General features: G+C 44.7%; 1 protein-coding gene across 12 annotated transcripts in view; it reads right to left on the bottom strand.

Moving 5' to 3' along the window:
• TUBD1 (tubulin delta 1) overlaps nucleotides 1-25,826 on the bottom strand; it is a 900,711-nt gene that overhangs the window by 425,728 nt on the left and 449,157 nt on the right. For all 12 annotated transcript variants that reach the window (XM_069615102.1, XM_069615104.1, XM_069615098.1 and 9 more), the window contains one exon: nucleotides 9,286-9,450. In XM_069615102.1, coding sequence (XP_069471203.1) covers nucleotides 9,286-9,450 — 165 coding nt within the window. The remainder of the gene's footprint in view (nucleotides 1-9,285; nucleotides 9,451-25,826) is intronic.

Genomic DNA, 25,826 nt, shown 5'->3' with positions numbered 1-25,826 from the left:
TGCAGCACATCCAGGGAAAATCCGCGGTATTGTCCACTGTCGCTGGGGAAATGTTGTCTAATGGCAAGTACCGCACAGGCAGGTATTACTCTCCGAACGCGGTGTCCGAGCCTCCCGTGAAGCCACCAAGTGAAGCAACGATAGGCCACCAGCCTGTACCACCTGTGAAAAAGAAAGATGCAAACTGTATTAAAATGACAAAACTTTCTTATCACTGTCGATTCAGGTAAAAAATGTCATTCTGCTTTGAAAAAAATTCTATCTAGAAAATGCACAATATGGAACCAATTTACATGCATTCGAATGATATGTAGATGTAATTTTATATGTGGGAGACGACCATGAAATAGTAGTGGCATCACTGACATCACAACCAGAGTATACTTACTCGTTACTCGGATTACGCGGACGAACAGTGCCGCGAAGTTCGTGCATAAGCACCATCATCATCCTCAACACGGTCCGTGAGAGGCAGGCTTCCCTGAACTCTGGCAGCTCGGTGATGCATTGCGGACTTGGCTCGCCTTCCGAAATGTAGGCCAAGCACCCGGAATTTTCACGGCAGCAGCAGTTCTCCTCCTCAGTTGGCATTAGCTAGCACCGATTGCACGTGCACCAGGTGGAGACGCCGTCCATGCGACATGGTCCAGGCTCTTCATCCGTTGACTGGTCCTCCCAACTGCCGTCCGAATCCCCATCGTTTCCGCGTGCTTGCCTTTCCAGTAGTTCTTCCTCGGTGTACTCGGGCTCGTACATATACGGCATTATTGTAGCCATTGTGTGGTAAAGAAAGTAAAATAATTTACAGAGATGGTACAGGTGTTCACAAGGCCTAGAAGCGGCGAAGGTAGCTGACCAGAGCACAGAAACGAGTCACAGAATACTCAAAGTAACACAGAGAGAAAAATGGAATCGAAAATCTGCTGCTGTGTGTTGTGAAACGGTGTGTTTATACTTATTGAGGAAAGAGGCGTCATGCCATTTCCATGGCGACACGTCATTAGCTGAGGCGCAGCGATTGTTGACACGAAACGTGCTTTGGCGTTGGGAAATGGGCGGTACGCGTCTGCTGATGTCAGGCTCAGGGGCGGGGGATTTGATTTAGTGCCGCAAAAGCAGGTGAGCCAGGGCGATGGGGGGAAATGATAGGATTATCACAAAATGGCGGCTGATTTCGAGTGCGTTAATGGACGAAAAGTCGGGTAAGGTCCATAGGAAAGTTTTCTACGATCTACCGATTTATGCTTAAAAACACATGGCCGAACCATAGGGACAATAAAAAAAAAAGTCCCGGAACTATCCTTTAAGGCGTGCGAACAGTGTCTCTAGCACGTTCCCTGCCGGCGCCTTTCGACAGCGCGGATGGAACGGAGCCCTGAAAAATCACCATCATCTCCTTACGGAATGAATCCCATTCCGCAGGAGTGGAATGCTTGGTGGGACAAGCAACCCGCCGATGGGTGGAGTCCTCGGACGAGGACGGGGAAGGCGACCGATGATGGCGCTTCCGTGAGTACCTCAAAGAGGCAGAAGAATGTCAGGACCCGCTCTGGGACCGAGACCCCCTGGATTTACGCAGACGATGCGGAGAGTCGCCCCTTGAATCGTCAAGTCAAAAGCCCAGTGGATTTCGACTTCCGGGGCTTGGACACCTTACCGACAGAAAACTTCTTCTTACGCTCCCGCAAGGCCTTCGAAGTTAACACCTGGCAATCGTCACAATCGTCCGTGGCGTGGTCCTCACTGAGGCACCAGAGGCAGGCGTCGTGCAGGTCCGTCAGTGACATCTTGGAACCGCAGTCCCGACACTTCTTGAAACCCGGCCCACGGGGTAGAAGAAGACGAAGACATCATGGAAATCTTCACAAAGAAACTGGTTCGAAGAACTGATAGAACAACTCAGAAGAACCGAGGCGCGCCGAGATCTCTGAGCGAACACGTTTGCGGAAAAAACGGAACTGAGGCTACGTGCATCGAGCGTCCTACTTATAACGTCCGGCGATGTCGGCTCGACGGAGGCCCTCGAGGGCAGCGTATCGATGTCATCAACGCAAACGCCGAAAATGTTCCAAAGCAGCACAGCTGTGGTGATTACCTGTCATAGATATGGAATACGTCGGAGGACCCAATCCCCTCGAAGATGGGTTATTTATAAGTTTCCGCGAAGCACAGCGCATCCTAGGACTGGGTGAAGGGGACTGGCTATGCTACCACACCATTCAGGCTACGATACAAAAGCGCACAACAGCAGAATCCTGCCAGCAGTCACCTGTACAATGCGAGAGGGAAATGGAACATAACCTAGAAACCTTCCCACGACTCCACACATTCTACGCTATGTCAATCCCAGATAACAAAGGTAGAATGCAAGCACTATCCAAAGCTATGGGCGGAAGACCTAGGTGTCCTGGTCATGAAGTCAGGGGCACAGGCATGCAGGGGTCGCATGCACAGGAGACCTGGGTGGACACTGTCCTGGCGCGTTTGGCGCCAGGCTCATGAACAAAAGTAAACAAGAACATCCATTTAACACCAAAAAGCTTTTATTATGGACATAGCACTTCAGATGCATTAACCTTGAACATTCCATCCATTAAGCACTTCAGATGCATTAACCTTGAACATTACATCCATTAAGCACTTCAGATGCATTAACCATGAACATTCCATCCATTAAGCAGCCCCAAGTGTATTCTTGGGTGTGGCTGCTAATGGATTCACAGCTATATAAGCTGCCCTGATCCTCAAGACAGACACTTCATGTTATTCTGCACTTACCAGCAGCGTAACTCTCACCGTCGCCTGAGGTCAGACCTGCTTACCTTTGAAGACCCTGCTTCCTGGACATCCTGCTTCTTGCCAGCATACTTACCAACTGGGGGAAGCTGTTCTTACCTGTACATCTCTTCGGCGAACCGAGCATTCATCTTTACACTTTCCGGAACGCCGAAATCTTCATCTTGGCACCGCAGCATGACACTCTCCATCGTCAACAGCAGCGCCTGCAAGGAAAAACAGAAGACAAGGTTAGACATCGAGAAAACAGTCTGTTTAAGGTCGCGCTTCACCATACTTCGCGCTTTTCCTTAAACCATCACTTACCTGCTGTCAAACATTGCGGTAGCATCAATCTTCCATCCGGCCGCGTCTCGAGTCTCACAGCTGCATTGAGGCCACATTTCCATCTAGGGGAAGAAAGCAGAAGAGACATTATTGTGGGCATAAGGAGCAACATATAAAGACATTAAACAGAATTAACAGAATCACAAGAGCTCAAGAGACACTTACCAATCATAACGAGAAGTATAGTCGCAGCTGGACTGGACTAATCCTTATCAGAGATCAGTGAAGGAACAAGATCCCATTCAACGCGCTCCTGCCAGACGTAGCAGGACGGAGAGCTTACTTTCCATAATTAACAGGTGAGCTTTAAAGGCTGGCGCAAGCGCCCAGAAACCGTACATTGGGGATAAGGGTTCAAGAGGTACAACAATCACAGATTGGCGCACTCACACACTCTTTTCTCCACGCGGGAGCAGTATCACCACGTACCACCGCTTACAGCTTTTCTACCGAGGGAGAGGCCTGAAGGGGGTGATTAAAGTTCAGGGAGGGCTGCAACCGTGCCCCAACGCCTCCGCAGAGACCAGGTGAGCGTAACTCTAGGGGTCCCAATCAGCAGTCTAGACATGCTCACCTTCTTCCAGGCCATCCAGGCAGTGTCCCTCAGCCTTAAAAACAGAGAGATACAGTACAAAATCCTCCACAGACTCTACTATACCCCAGTCAAACTACACAAAATGGGTCTCCAACCCTCAGCACTGTGCTGGAGAGGCTGCAAGGGCATTGGGTCAATGGGTCTCATACTCTGGTCATGCCCTGCACTAATCCCATACTGGCATAGAGGCCACCGACAACTTACAGGCATCGCTGGGTCAGACATAGCCTTCACCCCCAACGCAATGCTCCTAGGTGCAGACGAGACAGACTGGCATGCGGATGCACTAACATTGAAGCTCATAAGCATTATATTATTTACTGCATGCAAACTCCTAGTCTCGCACTGGAAAGCACCAAAGCCACCTTCCCACAACGAGTGGGTCACCACCCTCTCCAAGACATGCAGACTTGAACGGGCCGCCTTCAAAAGACAATCAAGGCTTAACCCAGAGAGAGCAGACCGATAGGGGGAATTATTGGAACCATACATCTAGCAGGAAAGAGACCACCTAACGAGGATAACACACCATTGGGTACAGCAATAGAAGAGATCAAGCTGGCACAGCAGACGGCACACATGTACAGCGACCAATAATAGAGCACATCCTGGGAAAGGGGAGGGTAAAGGGTTTTTGGGTAATTGAGGGGAGGGGAGGAATCATGTTACAGTGGCCGGTTGGCCTATGTTAGTCAGGCGATGCCGAACTCGCATGTTTTTTTTTTCTGGTTTACAATGCATATGACAGTCTTTAACAACCGCAAAAATCAATAAAAAGAGTTTGAAAAAAAAAAAGAAAAACAAGCCCGGAATATGCTTTGGAATCTGCAACCACTCATTGGGCATCATCCTTGTGGCAACTGCACTGCCTGAAAATTCAAATCCAAATGCATTCCTTCCTGGTGGGTAACAAAACATGGCAAATGCAACACTTTTATAATTTCAAAACTACAAATGCCATTTACTGTATTCAATGCCCCTGTGGCTTACACTACATAGGGCAAACAAGTGGAGCAACACATATATGGATAGTAGAACACTGCTTTAGGATCCACTGCAATAACACTGCTGTCCCCATGGTGACACAGTATCTTGAACAACATCACACACCTAATGATATTTTCTGGTGGACCCTGGACGTCATGCAGACTTCAGCTAACACCCAACGCTCAGTGCTTTACAAAGAAGCGTGGTGGATCCACTGCATGGAAACTCATGCTGCAGGTTTAAACGAGCAATTGCCTCTTCAGTTTTAGACCTACCTGGCTTTTGCTCGGATATGCCCCACTTAATCCATATGTTTGTAGACAATGTTGCTACTGCAAACCTGATGCAACAAGTTTACCTTTGGTGTATTGCATCCTAAATCTACACATCTGGTTATGCACCACTGAGGTATCCCCCCGCTCAGCCTCCCTTTGCTGCTTATGGTTAAGGCTCACGCATAGGTCATGATATCCTCCGACACTTTTATGTACTCCTATATGTCCCTTAAATACAGTAGGATATGCACCGATCGCACACATATTTCTAGCGCAGTGTAATTATGAGTGACGTCAATGTCCTCTCCATCACTGTTGTCTGTGGCATCAGTACGTTTTCCACATCTGAACGTGCTGGTAAGTGGTCTGACGTGGCAAGAAGCCCATCTTATTCAAGGCTTCCTTTCCACTTATACAGCATGTGCCAGAGCAGGCTACAGGATTCCGACTCAGCTCACAACAGAGTACTTAAGTTACAGTACTCTATTACTGTTCTTATCATTCTCTCTGTCTGCTGCTGAGTTAGCACAACTAGCTCTTAATGATTTCTCTTGTTTTGCCCGCAGGCTGCTGACAGTTTGTCTCACAACAATGATTATATGATATGATATGGCATTTATAACGCGCCTATACACAAGTGTTTCAAGGCGCGACGAGGCAAGGGAGGGAGAACAGAGGGAAGACAGACAACGATCCTACTAGGCCAGGTGTCATTCAGATCGAGCAAGTGCATGGGAGGGGGAAGGGGGAGAGGACAGTGCAGTAAATGGAAGTGCTATTAAATACACCTAGCTACAGGTAGCTTCTCCTGTATGATCTATAACTCCATGCATACATACTTGACTTCTCCAAATAGACTGTTCCATTAACTTTGGCATTCCTCTCTTCTCCATATTTCTACAGTAGGTGAGACCTACAGAGCCAGGAAATAGTCCTGTCATCCCCAGCTCCATGTGTGAGAACCTGTGCCCCCGCCATTTTTAATGCAGGTGAGTCAACACACCACTTTCCATTTGAAACAAGGTGGCAATCTCTTTGCTCTCCACGTCAAACACCAATTATCTTTCCTTGTGTCCTTTGCGGATAGGGTCCTTCAATATTCAGGATCCTTACAAAGGCAAACGGTTAACTCCTCTTCGCCGAAACATCTGTGAGCATTCATTTTTGTGGTGCCTTCAAGTCCTCCACACCTTAGCCTGACATTTACTCTGTAACACACTCGATCACGACATTCACTGCGGTTCTGAGCTGACCTTGACACAATAAGGTGCTAGTAAGCCCATGCTGGATAGTTTGAAGAAAAGTCACAAAGTTTCTCCTCTTACTTATCCTGCATAAATAGAATTTGATTAGCAGAGAATGTACTATGTTAGTCAGCCATGTGATTGAACCTTGCCTTTTAATTTCTGTATCTATGATGACAGTGATTGCATCTTGTATATCTATTTGACAATAAGTTGCTATGGACATTCATTTTTTTACAACACTATGAGTACTTTAATACATTCTAATGCATAGATGATTTAGCACTCACTGTGCTCTATGTCTTGGATGAATTCCATATACATTAAGTATACAAATGGATTCTCAGGTAGCTTTTACACAACATTTTGATTCATTCCTGGTTTTAGCAATGTTTTCAGCATTGAGATTGCCTCAATCTACTAGCCATTTTATGGCCCACATGAATGATCAATAACTTATGATAACCATTTGTGTTCAGCTAGGAACTTCTTTTTCTTAGTATAGCTAAATTGGGGCAAATAGAGTTTGGTGGTAAATCCGCCGGAATACTGCCAAGCGGAATTACTGTTAAAGCCACTTGGTCCAGCGGAATTACCGCCAGATTACAAGTGGTGATATGGTGGTGTTAGTCCTCATGTATGCAGTCCGTAGGACTGCATGGGGATTTCGGCAGAATACCCACCGGCGGGAATTCTGTTGATTTTTAGGATTTTTTGCAGTAAGGGTGCGGAATTACCTCCAGCATTTTGCTGGGGGTTTTTCCTCCGCCTCACCACCAAAGTTGTAGTATGGCGGGGCAGTAATGCGGTGGTAAAAGAGTTGCCACTGCATTACTGCTGTTTTTTCCCGCACTGCAATACTTGTAATGAAGCGCTGTGAATATTATAGGTGGAGGTCTGACAGAGGCGGCAGATCAAATTATACCATAGTGAGCAAGAAAGCCTTAATTATAATATATCAGCACTGATATAGAACACTGCCTAGTTCACTGGCAGGCAGAGCAGCACTTGCCAAAATGGGCATCCTGCCGTAGGTAGTATGCTAGTTTGTGGAATGTATCATGTCTACTTCCAAGACATTCACCACATGCAAAACAAGGCTAGGAAGACTGGCCTGGGCAGGAGGCTGAGTGTGTATTAGCATGAACACACTAACTAGAACTCAGTCTAAGGAGGGATTATTAGTCCCGGATCTGTACTCGGCTTATCTGGCAGCCTAACTGCAACATGCAGAGCCACATCAGACATGTGGAGAAATTCATTCATGTGCCAATGGAGAAGAATCAAAGCATTTCATTTAACACCAGCTCCTATTTAGCATTTCCAGACATGTGGAAAGGGAGGGCATGGTATCAAGTGAAATGCACAATTAGATCGTGGGTGGAGAAACTGAAATATATAAAAAATAACTAAGCCAAATATACCAGTGTAGAACTTGAAGGACTCTTCACTTACACATAAAATTATTAGTGTACAGCATAGTCCAGGTCCAAGAGCAAATTAATACATTGGGAGATGTGTTCCTGAAGGGCAGATTCATAGATATTAAATCAGTTCTCAGATAGAGGGGAGTTGCCTAGGCATATCGATGCTACGCAGGCCTCTTCTGAGGGCAATAGTGAGCAGTTTCCCCATGGCTCCTACTACTATTAAATTCCTACCATATGCATCTCTTTGCAGACGGATGCTGCCATATGCTTACTGCACTGCATAACGGAATAGGAGATGCTTGATCTAAAGAACCAAATAAATCCATGCTAAAATGGACGAGGGATTTGATTGAACAAACTAAAAAGTGTTCTTGAACGCCAGTTTCCTTTAATACGAGATTCTGATCATGTTTTACAGCACAGCAGAATGGCTACATTGAGTGTTTCACTGTGTTATTTGGGACTGTGCCAAGTGCAGAAAGTGTCAATTTTCCGTGTTATACTTATTGTCAGAAAGCATGGTCATACAAACATTTTAGAATCAAGTTCTGTATGACATTTCTCTAATAGTGTCAGTGGGCAAGCAAATTCCCAGGAATACACTTAATACACCTCTAACAGTGAACATGGGGCTAGAGCCTATACAGACTCATTGGGCTGGCTATATTACAGCAAAAAGACAAACTTTAATATGCTGCCTTCAACTCAAGCCTCAAGGACTTTGGATACGTGATATGCTATACTGCCATGAGAATCCTAAAAGAAAATGGTGGCGCTGTCTTTTTCTCCTTTTAAAAAAAGAAAGCGGTCTGTGCTGCACACAGTCAAAAAGAAAAAAAAAATCCTTTCCATTATAAATATATTGTTGCTTTGGTTTAGAGTCCTTGAAACTGCAAACTGTGCCCTCTTCGGGTAAATGTATATTTTCACCTCTTGTGCTGGTGCCTTTATCTGGAAGGACAATTCACAAAATGGATGCCACACGAAGCTACTTGCTGTGCCGATTTTCATTGGAACTTAAAAAAATGTTCAATTGTGAAAGAATATTTATTGTACCCATCTTCTTGTCTTCGGGAAAATTATTTGTATATTTTAAAACAAAATTACTTTTTTGTGTTTATGATTGAGAAGCGAATAAATTCCATTAGCGCTTGAAACCTTAAAAGTGGAGGCACTCTAATGTGGTCCTTGAAGTGACCATGGTGAAAAATGCTCTGCCGTAAATTCGCCTATAAATAAAAACATGGTAAACATTAGTTGCACATGCACGCTCCTAGCTCTAATAAAGAATCCACCAAACTTGGAATCCACGTTGATTAACATTTACACCCTTACGTATTAATGTCCCCATGTAAATGTGAAGTAGTGAGTCTTAATGAATATGTTCTCTTCTATAAACTAAGCAGTCTGAGAAAACAGTAATACTGAGACAAACCTATTCTGGGAAGGGAGCTTAACTTGGAATGGTCTCCTGGGGCTTTGTTGGCCGCAGGCCTCATGAACACAATCTTTCTTACAACATGGCCATGGCCGGGCCAGCGAAACATCCAAGTCCCAACCCCCAGCGGCTTGGGATAATGCCCACATTGAAAGGAGATAGTTATTTTAGGCCCATGCTCGCACATTCTCACCTTCTTCCATCTTGGCGTTGGCAATTAGCATTTGTCGGAGGTGTCGCAGGAGGCCCGGCCAAGTAAAGGTGCTGTATGCCAGCGAGGTTTCCGACATTTGCGGAATGTTCCGCAGGCCTAGCAGCTTGAACTCGGGGTGGGGGACCAGCCGCTCCATTAAGTCCCCTAGAAATCAAAACAAAAACAGTCAGGCCATGAGACGGAAAAACACACTGCTAAATAAAGGGACGCGCGTGCGGTTACTGTTAAGGTGCCGTTTCATGTGTTATTTGATAGGTCACGCACCATAAATGGCAGATTACACTGTCATCTCTAAAGCTTTATGAGGGGCCAACGAGCCAAGAATGAAATGAGCCAGCAAGTCAAAGAATGAACTAAAAAACAATTGCACAACTGCCCAGAATGAAAAACCTAACATACTTAGAACAGGCCAATGAGAGGAAAAGGAGAAACATTCATACGCCCTGGAGCAGAGGAAGGTGAATGAAAGAATGAGGACTTATTTAAGGATAGATTTTTTTCCCCCCAGAAATGCCGCTTACGTAATAACTGTTCCCAAATGTGCTTATACGGGTATATCATTGGCAATGGCGGTGGTCGATGGGGAGGCGAGCGGACCAGAGGTGTGATGTTGCCAATCCTCCCTGCTCGCAGCATGGGAGGCGAGTGTGTTATAGGGCTTGATGGGGTCCCGGACAAATCAACACACGTTCACTCGTGTTACGATCGTTACTTACGGTGCTGCCCTTTCGGGCACATATGCCTGGTTCGTTTGTCCCTCTTTCCTTTCCTCACATCACGTGAAGCAGTGGCCTCCCGTCGTACACCACATTCATTGCATTTTAAACAACAGTGCAGTCACTTAACAGTTCAGGGTCGTGTGTCCTGGTGCCTCAGACATGTCCTTCACCAAGGTACTTCCTCCAGGTGGTACACCCCATTGATTGATTAATTATTTATTAGGCGCTTATACACAAGTGGTTCAAAGCGCAACCATGCATGGGAAGTGAAGACATAAGGAAGACAAGACAAACGATCTTACTAGGCATGGTACATTCAGATTATGCCAGTGAACAGAGAAGGAAGTGGGGGGTCGGGCCAGTGCTAGTCATTGTGCCAGATGTGTAGCCAGATTGTGGGATCTGGCCAGAATCAGCAGCCCCCAGACCAGCTGTGATGGAATACTTAAATAAAAAGAAAAATTGCCTTTTACCACCGGCTTTGTCACTGGACTGTAAAGTGCTCCTGGGACTTACTGTCACCTACTGTTCCTGTCAGCACAGTGAGATAGCTGTGATGAGCCCAACATGTCTGATCTGACGCCTTTATTGACACACTGGCCTGTCTTCAAACACTTGTGCAAATGAAGGCGTGTTGAGATAGTAATGTGTCAGTAATGGCCTGCAAGGTCACCTCCATTGTTTGCACACAGATCTGTGCCTCCTAAAGAACCAACAGCTCCCCCCACAACTCTGACAAATTAACACCACTCAGAGATCAAAGCGCCCCCTTTCTTTCTGCAATTAACTGCTTGTAGGGCTGAGCAAATGAGACATGCATAAGCTTTCAATGTCCAGCTCGGATCTTTCTTTTGTGCAAAACAAGGGGTGAGACTTAACGCTCTCTCTGCAGCAAGGAAGGGTTTCAAAGCGAAACCGTTTTGTCGGTCCAGAGATTTAAAACGGTTTGAGAAAGAAAGAATGGTGTGTAATGCACGATGCTCGCTACATGCCAAACTGAAAGGAATCAGTTGTACGTGTAGTGAGCATTGTGCATTACACACCAGTGTCAAAGCCGGTGGTAAAAGGCAATGCAGCCGTCGCAGGAGCTTTTTCCAGCATTGCTGGATGCAAAGACTATTCTGTTAAACTGCTTTGTATTTTTCAGGTTCTAAGCTATCACATTTTTTTTTAGCAACCCCGCCATGGCTGTTAAACAATTCTTCAACAGAACAGTTATAAACCAAATAGAAGCCCCAATTCACAGGTTTTATAATGACAAAACCCCCGTGGGAAACGCTCTGTGAATTAGGCCAAAGATTCATTTGATCGGAGGTCCACTACCAGCCGTGCCCCCTCTAGAGCACGCCCCTCGCCCCCCCCACGCCCCAACTCCTCCCCCAGTCTGACCCTTGTGGGATCCCCCACCAAATATTTTCCATTTCCACCACTGGTCGGGGCAATAGGGACAAGTTCACCCAGTCCCGTCAGAACACGGGTTAAGTGCAGAGAGATGCCATTCTCATGGGTCGTAACCGAAGTGCAGTAGCGCTGTGGCAAGTGTAAGGCCCGGGGCCAAGTGCAGGAGACTCGCAAGGAAAGCTTGGGACCTGTGAGGCTCAGAAAGTACACCAGGCAGCCAGTCAGAGAACCTGAGCAGAAGTAGAGGAGAGAGATCGAGAGATCAGAGAGGTGGTTAGCAGGGAAGGGGAAAAGAGAAGGAGGAGGCAAAGAGGGAAGTCTTGAGGAGTTTCCGGAATTTAAGGAGAGGCAGGGAGGTTGTTCCAGAGGGAGGCACCCACAGAGAGTTGGTGGAAGAGAAGGCGAGCATTTCAGGACTTGAATCCGGAGCGTTCTCTGCCTCTTTCCGGGACTTCACAGTGGATAGCTGCCGTACAAACAGCCTCGCATTTTCATCAGGACGACGTCCTTTTTTGCAGCACTCGAACTGCCTGGACTAATAGAAACCGACAAAGGTGACTGTGTTTTACGCACGTTGTGCACTTTCAGTTGGTAACCACATTGTGCACGTTGTGTGTGCACTTTCAGTTAGCAACTACGTTGTGCACGTCGTGGATGTATTTCACCACTTATTATCTTTGCTGAACACTTATATAGTTCTCTCTGTTGTGTTTCCTCAAGGGCTACTGCAGACTTTGGCCACGCCTCCCTGCAAGCCCGCTCGGCCCTTCATTATTCCACGTCATAGCGCACCCGGGCGCGCACTCGGCAAGTTCTATAAGTACTGTTTGCGGGTCGCGCGGTCTAGGTCCCAGGTATTACCTACTTTCTACTTTTTAGTTTAATTTCTATCCCTTTTTATTTTAGTTTATTTTCCCATTCTGGTTTCTGCAGTTAGTGGTTAATTGTATGATCCCGTACACTCTAACCACCAGCATGCCGCCCATTCTAGAGACCCGCATGAAATTGATAGAGGCAAGGTGTGAGAACGCCATGAGAAAAGTTTTACTCCAACCTCGACTAACAAGTCTATTACCATGTGTGGGGCGGGCTACAACTCAGCGCACCCAATCACTTCCTGATGACATTCAATCGTGTCAATCTGAGGGGTTTACATCTGAGGATAAGGGTCACTCTGGCCACTTGCCTCCAACAATACAATCTGTTTCTACGAGAGCAGATGTTGTAGACCAGCTGTCTGGCCCTATAATTCCTGACCCCATGCCTACAATAGCCTCTGATATATCATCTTGAGAATCCAACTCGCATGGTGCTCCCACTGATAACACGCTGATAGCAGCTTGCGCGGCAGATGACCTACGACCTGTCACAGCCCTTTTTCCAGGAGACACGAATTGAGGAAGCAGCCTCCTTCATAGCACCTACCCCGAGACAACCATGTTTTGATCAGGGCCCTCGAGTAACTGATTTCTTTCTTAACCCCATTCACAGGGAGAGATACTCATTTCCAGAGGCTCCTGCCCTGAACAATACGTTGGCAGTGATGAACACAGCCCTGTTAGCTGTGGCAAAACTATACGAGGGGTTAGATGCAAAAATCTCAAAACAATCCATCAGTCTTGAGCACCTGCTTTCCGTATACTCAAAAATCACAACACAACCCAACTCATCTGAGCAGATCAAGAACCAGTGAGATTAAAAATCACTCAAGCAGTTTCTACACAGACGCCATATAGTAATCTTATCTCGCACACAGGATTAGAAACAATTCAATCCAATTTGCCGATGGTGCCGCTGTCCAACCAACTGTCCAGAACAATTCGAGATACTACTACTGTTGACAGTCCTAAAAACCATCGGAAGGCTCTGTCATGGCATCATCAACTGGTCTCAAAGAAGCTTCTGCATCTGTGCTTGTCGCTGTAGCAGTGTCAAGTGGCCATGTAGATGTTCCTGTACCTGTTACTAGCTTTCAAACAAGTCAATCTTCTTGTACCTTAATGTCAAAGAATATGTTTGAGGTTTTTAACACAACCTCTACTAAATCTACAACACAACGGCCCACTAAGAGAAGAAAAGTCCAATCCGTTAAATCTAAAGCTCCTGCCGCAAAATTAACGGCAGGGAAAAAACGGAAAAATCTTGTGGACTCATCAATTGATCAGACGAACATTACCATATCTGATATTAGCACCAAGAATCCTGAGGCAACTGCATTGAGCATGCCGATTGTTCCGCACAAACCATTGGATGATCTAGTGCAGATAGTTGAATGTAATAACGAACAGCGAGAATCTCAGTCTAAAACCTCCAAAGTAACATCTCCGGTCTCCTCAGTTGCGGTAGCAACAGCATTAGCGGAGTCTTCAAATTATCCATCTGGAGTCCAAGGTGCTCCCATATTGATGGCAATTCAGGCTCAGGTTCAGAAATCTATTGAATCATACCTGAAATTTTTGCCAAATAAATCCCCTCAGATAGCAAGACAAGAAAATTGTAATATTGGGTATCCAAAAACTGTGGGCGACCAAGTCAAGGCTCACCTCTTACAACTTGATAGTAGACAAAGCCTGCAGACTGATGGCCAGTCAATCCAGAGCTCAGTGGCCCAGTTAGCCCCGCCAAAAGATGACTGTTTTACGATAAATGTGGAGGATCAAATTAGAGCCTCAGTGGAGGTATATCTGACGCGCAATGCCAATTCTGATCCTCAGTTGAACCCTTCTCATCCACCTCAGGTTTCTGCTTCCCCTCCTCCTCCGGTCTTTAATCAGACCTCAGTTTCTCGACAAGAGCTACGTGAAGAGATCAAGGCCTCCATCGAAGCCTTTTTCCACCAATCAAATGAGATTAATTCATCTAAACTAACAGAAAAAGGGTTTCCCTCACTCAAGCCCCTAATACAGGGGCCCCAGACAACTCTTGCCACTCATCAAGACAGAAGGGCCCATTCCCCGGGAAGGCTACCAATGTTGCCAAGAGAGCGACCTACACAAACCAAAGCCAAGCAAGAACCATCTCACCATCGCTTTATAATTAAATGTAGAGAAACACCATTTAAGTCTTATGATTTGAATCAATCTAGCATCCTTAACATCTGTGCAGAAATCCCTGCTCTGTTAGCCATCTCGTCATTGGATATTGAACAAATATATTCGATCCTCATTGGTAGCTGAAACCTTGTGGCAGGCTAGAATGGCATTATTTGACATAGGGTTTGTTCTATCACAAGAACCAATGCCTGGTCCTGCAACATTACAGGGCCATGTCACGCATATTCACATCAACCTCCAATAGCTCCTCTCATCAAGATTCAATGGATCTGACCAGACATGCATAACTATGCCATGATACCAAGGTCTTGACCCTAATTTCTTGGAATACACGGGGTCACAGCCATCTCAGCTCTCTAAGAAATAGAGATCTAATTGACAGTGATATTTTTGCCCTTCAAGAAACATGGCTTGTTTTACCACCAGTCTGGGACTCACACACCATACTATTTACTCCTGCAGAAAAAGGTGCTCAGGGCAGACCCAAAGTAGGATTGATATTAGCAGTGAAAAAGACCTGTGGTTTAGAGGCAACCGAGTGTAAGGTTCCCTCTGTATCATTTCAGGTGGTAAAGTTATCTGGTATTCATCAAAGAATAGCAATTGTTAACATCTATTGGTGTAGTAACACTTTAGCCTCAGAAGATTTCTTTAAACAACTTGTGGAAATACTAGATGCACTTGCCATTGACTCCACCTTGACACACACACTGATATTGGGTGACCTTAATTTAAATCTTATTTCAGAGGGGTTTGTTCCATTACCAGAAGATGAAATAAAATGGTCCTTAATTATGGGAGAGGGCAACTTCGTAATGGTAAATGGCAATGTGAGGGGTCATTGCCCTGTCCAGCCCACCTGGCAGAGGGGTGCCCAACATGCCATAATCGATTATATCTATATCAATGTCAGAAATTTTAACTCAGTCCAAGAGTTACAAGTGGTCAGTACTGATCTAAGTGATCACCACAAACTCAAATTGTCACTACAGATTATTGATATTCAAACGATGCATTGGTTTAACATGAATGTAATTGGTGCTGCTGTGAACAACGGGAGAAACAGATTGTCAAGGGACAAAGAGAAACTGAGAACTCTAGATTATAACCTAGAGACTATGTATCAGAATAGTCATACGGTTAAAGACTATACAACTGCCATTAAGATGTTCACCCGAGTTATTACTAACGATGGGCTGACTAAACAGCGACATAATCATGCCCATGATTTAGAAATAAAATATTGAAAATCTGACTTGAGACAGGAAATTCGATATTTACGGACATTGCAGAGATTCGACATGGCTGGAAAAATCAGGGCAGCCAAGCGAAATTATATAAAATGGCTCAGGATAAAAAGAGCCAAGATGTATGAATTTGAGGGGATAGCTATGCTAAAACAATTAGTTTCAAAATCCACAGCTGGCATCTGGGCCCTGCTTAACCGTACAGCTGGCATCCCTCAACATGTAGCCCAAATCAACTCGATTTCATCTGAGACATGGCAGTTGTATTTTCAGAAACTATATCTTTCCCCCTTCCCCGACATGCAAATAGATCTCAATCTGTCAACAGCTACAAAGGAACTCACGTTTGATATTGATGATCTTAGACTGTGCATCTTGAAACTGAGCTCGTCCCGGGCAGTAGGCCCAGATGGGCTGCACAATGCCATGTTAAAAATGCATATTGATGAATGGGCAGGCATTCTTAACCGTATTTTCAATCAAGTATTGATATCTGGTGCTATCCCTGAAACCTGGAAAAAGTCAATTATCCTCCCGATTTTTAAAAAAGGTAATCACGAGAATCCCAGATCATATAGGCCTATAGCATTACTGGACTGTCCTGGGAAATTGTTTGCCAGACTTCTCCTGAAAGAATTTAATACATGGCTACAGAGGAGTAACTTGCGAGATCCATATCAAACAGGTTTTTTGCAAGGAATAGGCACTGGTATAAACATCATCACCCTGTCAAGTCTCATCCAGCGAGCCTATCAAAGAAAACAGCCCCTGTATCTCGCCTTTATTGATTTTCAGATGGCATTTGATGCGGTGCCAAGAGAACTTTTGTATAAGAAACTGGCAGATGCTGATTGTCCGTGGCACATTCTAAAATGGATAATACAACTATATACCAATACTATAATTCAAGTACGACTCACCAACGGTGGCTTACTAACTCCTCCCATTCCAACAGCTAGAGGCCTGAAGCAAGGCTGTTTACTAGCTTCCGCCCTGTTTAACTTCTTTGTTTCCGACATCCAACGTAGCTTTAGCAAAATGATATCTGACTCTCCAAGGTTAATGGGAGTTCAGATTCAGTGGCTATTGTATGCTGACGACATGGTCTTGATGTCGCACACTCCTTACTTACCAGAATTACTAGGTGCCCTCGATGGTTATACAAAAACAAATGGTATAACAATTAACATTGCCAAGACAAATGTCGTCCAATTTGGCACTAGGAAACAAAGCCTAGCCCAGCATCATTGGCCTCTTCAGAACAGTAAGATTACTGTTACTAATGTCTATGTATACCTAGGCATCATCATCATCTCTAATCTGTGTGCCCAGGATCAGTACAATAAACAAGGGCTCCACAAACTCCAAATGTGCATCTCACAAGCTAAGATCATTAAGGCGAGATATTGCAAATTCTCTCTCTTACCGATTCTTACATACTAGAAGCAAAAACTAGTACCTGTTATTTTGTATGGTGCTGAGACCCGACATATTATGTCATATACCTATTGGGCCATCAGGGAAGGTCATTTTTGGAGGCAAATTTTACAGCTACCAACATCGCAGCCCTTACCACTTGTAAGACATGAGGTAGGGTTAATCTCCCTATATGCAATTTATAAATGGCACCTATGTGCCTTATACCGCAAATGCCTCCTAAATCAAGCCACAACAGGGATTACCAATATCATATCTATGTATCTACTAAACTCTATGGATACTTTCCCGAAAACATGGCGACAAAAAATCCAGTCAATTCTAAGGAAAGCTCAGATAGATCCAACGGTATTATTGGAGAACCCAGATAAAGCAAGATCAAAAATCTGGGAAGATGACTGGATCCGGACACGCCTGGCTTGTGTAAACTACAAACATTTTGAGGCTTTTCCATTCGCACTTAAATGCTATAATACGGTGGCCGATTATATGGTGAGGTCCCCTAACTCAAGCCACCGGAATGGATTTATGAGATTAAGGTTAAATCTGTGGTTGACCAATGAAGTGGTGAATTGACGGGATAATCAAAATACCCAATTACCCTGCCGATTCTGTAGACAACATGTAGAAACCCTTCAGCATTTGTGCACAGAATGTGATAGCCCATTGTCAATTCGCTATGCTCACTTCAAACCCTTATTTTTGGCCCAAGAGATCCTGACTCCAGAAAACCTTTGGGTCCTATTATTTCACACTACCAGAAAGGCTGTAAAATATGCCATGGTTAATTATTTACATCAGCTCAAAATACCGATGTATGCACTGTCAAAAAGCTGAATTGTGAGCAAAATACAATTTGTAAGATCTACTGTTGAAACTCCATAATGAGCAATGTTTTAAATTTGTTTTCTACATGTAAAGATCTAATCACCTTTTGTTATTTATCTTGTATATATGTCAATTATGTAAATTGTTGTAAATTTGTGTATATGAGTTTTTAATTTTTTTTTAAAAAGTTGAAAGGTCTCGATTTTGTCGAGACCAAACCAACTAAATAAAAAAATAAAAAAAAAAAATAAAAAAAAAAGAAGGTGAGCATTTAGGAAGAGAGCGTTGCAGATAGAGTGGACCCAAGCCCCAGAAAGCCTTGTGGACGATGCAAAGGGTCTTGAACTTAATTCTTGCAGCCACAGGGAGCCAGTGAAGGGATTTCAGCGCCGGAGAGATGTGGCCCCTGGGCTTGCGACCAAGGATAAGTCTTGCAGTTCTGTTCTGGATGAGTTGAATAGGGTAGAAAAGGGCAGGTTGAAAAAGAGGCTGTTGCAGTAGACCAGCATAGAGGCGACCAGGGATCTGGAGATGATGAGCCTCTGGGGGAAGGTGAGAAAAGGCAGAATACCTCTGGGAAGGTGAAGTTGGTAGTGAGACTTTTCAGAAATGTCCGTGATGTGAGACGAGAAGGAGAGAGTGGAGTCGAAGATGACCCCCATGTTTCTTGCCTCATTGGTAGGTGGAGGCGCAGGGCCAGGGGAGGCTGGCCAGAGAGAAAGAGGGAAGGCCGGAGCAGGGGTCCCAATGAGGACAATCTCTGGCTTACTGGCATTAAGGCAGAGGTCGTTTGCAGCACAAAATGACTGAATTGCGGACAGACAGTCAGGTATGAGGCAGGAAGAGGCCGAGGGGAGACTGAAGGAGAGCTGCGTGTCTTCTGCGTAACACAAAGTTGGAGGTGAAGATGGCTATCGTATGGGCCAGGGGGTACATGTAGCCATTGAAAAACAGGGGGATAGGTTAGATCCCTGGGGGACACCGCAAGTAGAGATTGATAGGGGAGAGAAAAGACCCCAGTTCCACCTGGGATGGGTGGGATTAAGCACATACCCTCGCAGTCGGGAGGATGGCTGAGGCCATTCTCTCAATGCATAACTAGATCCTCGCCTCCTCTCTGGGGAGTTGGCTTCTTCACTTTTAACGATGCTAGGGCCAGGGGTTTCAGGTGCCACAGTGGTTTCATCCACCTCGTTCATTACTTCTCCACCCAAGTTTTCCTCTTGATGTTCTGGCACCGCCTCACTCCCAGAGGTTTCTGTTGCTTGCTCTTTCCTCAGGGTGCGAGGTACATTCCAGAAGTGGGATATGTTTCAGGTGACCTCCTCTTGTCCTCTGGCCGACATCAGCATGCTATGGTCCGTCTCTACAACTGTCCAAAGGTGTGACTCATATGACACTGTCATCGTTTTGAGTGTGGATCAACTCTTTACTAGTATGGAGTCTCCCTTTTGAAGTTCTCTGTGTTGTGTCTGGCGAAAACGGCTCTCCTTCTCGTTGTGCTGCTTCCGTGCTCTCTCTATGTGTTCCATGTCTGTCTCTGGCACCACCCAGTTCAGGTGGAGAGAAAGTCCTGCTTGAATTGGTACACCAAACATCAGCGCGGCAGGGCTTATATGGGTGGCTGGGTCTGTCGGTAAGATCCCAGAAACCGATGTACTGCTGGCAGCCATGGCTGTTGTTGGTCTTTGGCGATTCGTATGACCTTGTTTAATGATCCCATGAACCTCTCAGCATCTCCATTTGCCTGTGGCCAGCATGGGGTAATTTTATGGTGGAGTATGTTGAGGTTCTCCAGAAAGTTCTGCAGCTCCCGACTTATGAATTGGTGTCCGTTGTCACTCTTCAGTTTGGTCGGCAGTCCATGAACTGCACACATCTTCTCCATGGCAGTTAGGACCGAAAACGCATCTGTGGACCCGACGGATTCTACTTCAGGATACAGGCTGAACTCGTCTACAGCTACTAGTAGATGGCCTTCATTTGCTATCGTGCAAAAGTCCACACTCACTGACTCCTACCTTTTCTGACTTCTGGGGGTGCTAGCTATGGGCTCTGGGCCCATTTGCCGCTGGGAAGATTGACATGCTACAGAGGTTTCAATGAGGTTCAGGACCCTCTGTTGAATCTTGGGCACTGTGCTATGGAGGGAGTTGTTTCTAGTCACCTGCCAGTAAAATCAAGTGGGAACAATACAAGTACCAGAATCCTCAGTCAAAATTAACTTGCCACACCTGAAAAAGAAATGCAGACACGCCTGAAAAAGCAAAGAAACTCAGCCTCTCTGAAGATTGATGTAGTCATGAAAACGTGCGGTTGGAGGAGACGCTAATGACTGGTAATAGAGCGGCTGCCTTACCAACTTTTAAACATTGTTCCAGGAGTCCCGGGCTCAAAGGCAGCAGGGCCATCATGCCTTACAATGGAGAGCCACAACCATGGCTTTCCCCCTCCCCCCATCAAGGGGAAGATTTGAGCTATGGAGGGAGTTGTTTCCAGTCACCTGCCAGTAAAATCAAGTGCGAAAAATACAAGTACCAGAATCCTCATAGTCCATTAACTTGCCATACCTGAAAAAGAAATGCAGACACGCCTGAAAAAGCAAAGAAACTCAGCCTCCCTGAAGATTGATGGAGTCATGAAAATGTGCGTTTGGAGAAGAAGCTAATGACTGGTAACAGAGCTCCTGCCTTACCAACTTTTAAACCCTTTTAGAATAATGCCTTCAGTGGAGATGGGTGGTTTATTTCGAATCCCAAATAGGGCCTGCAGCTTCTCTTGCACTGTGGCTGTGCAATGTGGCATGGCTGACAGGAAGTTCTTCCAGGTTCCTGACTGGACTGTATGGGTTTGTTTTCCTTGTTGCAGGCATCGGTCTTTATCTGTTTCTTCCACTATTTCCGGTAGTGACATTGCTTTTGGGCAGGTGCATGCTACCACATGGCACACATGTTCCTCCGTCTCTTGCACGTGTTCACACACCTGTTGGGTTGCCGGTCATGGGTGCCAGGACAAATAATCTTCTAGGATGTCTGCTCCTGCCCGATATATGACTTCAATGTTGAACGGCTGTAGCATCCATTTTTCCAGTCTGTCTGGGGGGTGGGGGGGGGGGACTGCTGACCCTTTGAATATCGGGACCAGAGGCTTGTGGTCTGTGAAAATCTTGGCTGGCTGACCTAGAAGGTACACTTGAAAATGTCAGCATCCCCAAAATATTGCTAGGGCTTCCTTCTCAATGCGCGCATAGTTTTGTTCTGTTTTGGTGAGCGCTCAGCTTGCGAACGCGATGCGGAATATGGTGCCTTCATGGTTTACTTGGGTGAGAACAGCTCCCAGGTCTACAGGGCTGGCGTCCAAAAATGGTTTGGTATTTCGTTCGGTGTTGAAGAACGCCATTTTTGCTTTTCCTGAGAGTGAGACCTTAATTTTCTGAAACACTCTTTCTTGTTCTTCACCCCAATTTCATGTTACCTCTTTCTGGCTTAGTGCTCTCTGCGTGGCTGCAACTGTATTCAGGTCGGGAATTAACCTGGCGGAGTAAGTGGCCATGCGCATGAAACTCCTGATTTCGGATGCTGACGTGGGAACATTGGCTCTCTTGCTATCCGCCACTTTGGCCGGTTTGGGCAACACCCTACAGCGTTGAAAACATATCCAAAGAAAGCAAGTTCATTCTTGCCAAATTTGAATTTCTCGGCATGCAAAGTGATTCTTCTACACGTTGTAGCATCGCTCCCAGCCAGGCATTGTGTTCTTGTGGCGTCTTTCCATATACCATGTCATCATTGCTGACATTTGTCGTACCTGCCAGATCATGTAGCACTATTCAGATTTCATTATGGAAGACTTTAGTTGCAGAGGATATCCTGAAGTTCATCCTGCGATACCTCCGGACACCAAGATGGGATAAGAATGTCATGATGAATCTTGAGTTATGTGTTAGACCTATCTGGTTATACCTAGAATGTAGGTCCAGCTTTCGGAATACCATTGCTCCTTTCAGATCTATGACCAGTTCGGCAATAGTTGGTGTTATGTGGTGTTCACGTCATATTGCCACGTTTGGTAGTCTTATGTCTATACAAATACAGATGGCGTTTGGTGGTTTGTGTTACTACCATGGGGGATACCCATGGGTTGGAGCCAGATATCTTCTCGATATGCGCATTAGGCACCTAATGTTGTTAAATTCATCTTTGCTGGACTATAATGATGTACAGGAGGAGAATAACCAGAGCGGCTTGTTACCTGTGTTAGATTCCAGTTAAGGTTTTATCAAGTCTAAATTGTGAGCAGGCCATCCTGTGAGGGTGCAATTGGAATTGTGATAAACTCTGTACCAGGTATGAATCTGGTTGCTCGCATAACAATAATCATCAGGAGGAGGGTAGCTGAAGGGAAGCTCTTATTGTATGAAGATAGGAGGGAGTACTGATTGGTATACCGTTGTTTCATTGACAGTTATTTTTACGACTGCGTTTTTACAAGTACACTATTACAAAGAAATTCATTGAAATTTTGGGAGGGGGGCGGTGGAAAAGGGCAGATAAGGGTTTGGGGAGTCCGGAATAGTTAAAAATAGATGGGGGAATGGGAGCTCAGGGGGGAACCCCCCGAAAATAAAAAATTCAAATGTTGATGACTTTTTTCTGGCAGAAAGTATTCGTAAAAGCAAAGGTTGTAAAAATGACTGGCGATGAAATGACATATAACCTACTGATCTACATCTTTATTTGTAGATCACACAGAGTGGGCTTTTATGGAAGGGACTCTGTAGCATTGACAGTGCGCAACATGCAGCACAGCTGTGGGTGAGTGAATCCCTCTTGTGGTGCACAATAGGGTATACAATGTTTCATGACTTGAAGAGCCTGATTAGTTTTTTCTGTACTTGCCTTTATGTTTATTACCATAGTGATCGAATGCTCCATCTGAGAGGTCAGTGTTGGGTATGTGCTATTAAAGGATTTAATTGTTGTTTTGTTAATTTAAACTTTGACAGTTAAACTGATGAAAGTACTCCTAGTGAGTGATGATCTATATATCTTTTGGCTTTCAAATACTTGTGAATTTGAGAAATTAACAGTTTAACAGCCTTGATAAAGGATATTGGTCTGAAATGCATCAGCTATTTGGAAGTGTCAGCTATTTACATCAATTTCTATTGGACACTCAGTGTTTAAACTGCCTGTCGTTAGGCAGATTTAGTTCTAAAATGTATTCAGACTTTTTGTTCATCTACGGATGAAAGTTTTGTTTTTCTTTCTTTTTACCTCAACATGTACAATTCAATACAAATGTAATTAGTTTGTTTTTGTTTGTAAAAACATGCTGTGTTTAATCTAATGCTATTAGGATGTGAGATCTGATAACACACTGATAAAGTTGCTTTACAATTAACTATCTTGTTGCTTTATTGTAGTAAAAATTTTTTGTTACATTTACCACTTTGTATCAAGTCAGTTACTTATGGAATGAGTGATTTTTATGTCTTATTGTTTATTGTGAGAGAGCTACTTATTTCTATTTCATTGATTAGTCCATAGGAGTGCACTCAGGTTCACCGGTTGGCAACAACAGGCTTGTTTTTCTGTCTTCTCGATGATCCCCGTGCTTTCTAGTTTTTCCAACTCTGCTTCCCTGGTCTCCCGCAGGCGGAAAGGGATGCGACAGTGTCTCATCACTCTTGGCTCAACAGTCAGGTGAATGTGCAGTTTGACCGTTTGTCCCTTCAGACACCCGATCCTCTAAATCAACTTGCCATGCTGTCCTACTGGCTTATCGATTTCGGGTGCGTTGATGATGAATGCAAAGTATCAGTTTGAGCTTTTCACCTGTCTTGCAGCTCATGAGGGTCTCTAGTCCTACGTCAACCACGTAGATGCAAGTCCTGCATGTGGTTCCGTTGTGGGTTAGGTCTGACCGGAATGATCCTACAACTGGCAAGGGCTTCTTGCATCCATATGCAAAGAGCTGTACTGTCTTGTTCTGGAGCCGAGGTGCTGGTTTCAGTTCTTCGAATTTCACCAGAGGCTTTATGTTTACTATCGCTCCAGTGTCTATCACCACTTTCATGGGGATCCCATCTGCTAGGATAAGACACATTGGTTGAGCGATTTTCTTCTTACCACGTGATTTCTTGCCTGGTACAATGGCTGAAATCATATGAACTTGCTCGCTGCGTCTCTTGGGACGATTTCCTGGCCGTTTGGACGAAGACTCATCTTCTGATGCTCCTTCCTCTTCACCATCACTGGATTGTTTTTGATCCACTACTACTGCTCGCGCCTTCCCTTTGTCGTGTCGCTTGTACATGTTGCAACTTGTTTGTCCCATTTATTTCCGAGGGGGTGCGTTAAGGCAGACTGCTCTGAAGTGGTGGAGTGTCTTGCACTTTCAGGAGGTGGCTCCTAACGCTGGGCAGGGTTCTCCACCATGCCACGTACCTCCACACCATTTACAGGATTCTTGCCACCTGCCTTGCCAGTGTGGTGGGATGTTGGTGGTCCTTTTCCTGTCAAGCTTAAACCTGATGGCTAAAACTAACTGGTTGTAGAGGTGCACTCAGTTTCCTTAAGGTAATTATAGTAACACAAAATAAATAAAGCAAGTGACTCAGGTGCTCCTTGTTAGATCTGTGCTACCAAATCCAAAACTAGGGCAATGCAAGTTCCCACAAAACAAAACGGGGGGCAAACAAGGGCACACTTATTCCAATATAATTAGTAAAAATCAACACTTTTCAGCCATAATGTTTAATTTTTTAAATATATATATTTATATATATATGTGTGTGTAAATAACAGGAAAGTGTTTAAACTTTCAAAAATGTGTGTGTCAAGTCAAACAATATATACAAACAAATGTATTGTTTCTGTTTACAATTCAATCAATGGTCATACACAGTAATTATTCCTCATTACGGTGCTTCTCATCTCAAGATTTGAGTTTATGTAAAGGCTTTCATTCAATCAACATTATTTTCTCAAAACATATATCACATTTACATAATATTCTCAGCATTGCATTCAACAGAATTTATAGATCCAGATATGTTGATAGGAACTAAATATGGATGCTTTGGTCGTGTTGGTAACTCTCAAGTAGGCATCCCCTATCCTTCACTAGGCGTTTCGGGCTTCGTCGTGCCCTTCTTCAGGTGAAGATATCAGAGCATCATGCTTGTTCTAAAAATAAACAGATAAAATAGACCATGTTTAAATATGTTTACTGATGTTATTAATAACATTTGCTATTCCTATTTACTCATCATCAAAATTAGATTCTTAGAACTCAAGGTTGCTAATGTTAGAATCAGAAGAGAGCTGGGTTGCAGGGCTCTTATTGTTAGTCGGAAAGAAATGTTTTCACGTGCCTCTTCTGTGGCTAACAACACTATTATTATTGTATCTACTGTTGTTAAAATTGTCTCCTGTGGGACAAGTCGCTTGTAAGGCGCTGTGTCCGACTAGGAGACCAAAATGCATACAAACTCACGATGTGCTAGGTCTATTCGGCCAATTTCACTCACCTAGTAGGTTTGCTGCCAAGTGTGGTATAGACAGCTTCTTTCTACTGAACCAGTCTGTTGAACAGTAAATTGTGTCTTCATTAGCTGAAATGAATTATGGGAGTTAATAATCTATTGTTTAGCTTGCATTTATTGTGTTACACCAGCCCATTAGGGATGTGTTTGATATCTGTGCGCTCATACCTTAAAGAACGGAACAACCATCATGTTCTCGCATATCTTTTCTGTTTTGCTGGGAAAACGCTTGTGGCGTCGTCCTCGATAGCGTTTTGTGTTTGGATATTCGATCTGCTGCTGTCTC

Source organism: Ambystoma mexicanum, chromosome 9 (genome assembly GCF_040938575.1).
Source record: "Ambystoma mexicanum isolate Mex_15411 chromosome 9, UKY_AmexF1_1, whole genome shotgun sequence".
Classification (NCBI taxonomy): domain Eukaryota; kingdom Metazoa; phylum Chordata; class Amphibia; order Caudata; family Ambystomatidae; genus Ambystoma; species Ambystoma mexicanum.
The sequence above is the reverse complement of the archived record's forward strand: the minus strand, read 5'-3'. Positions and strand labels throughout refer to the sequence as shown.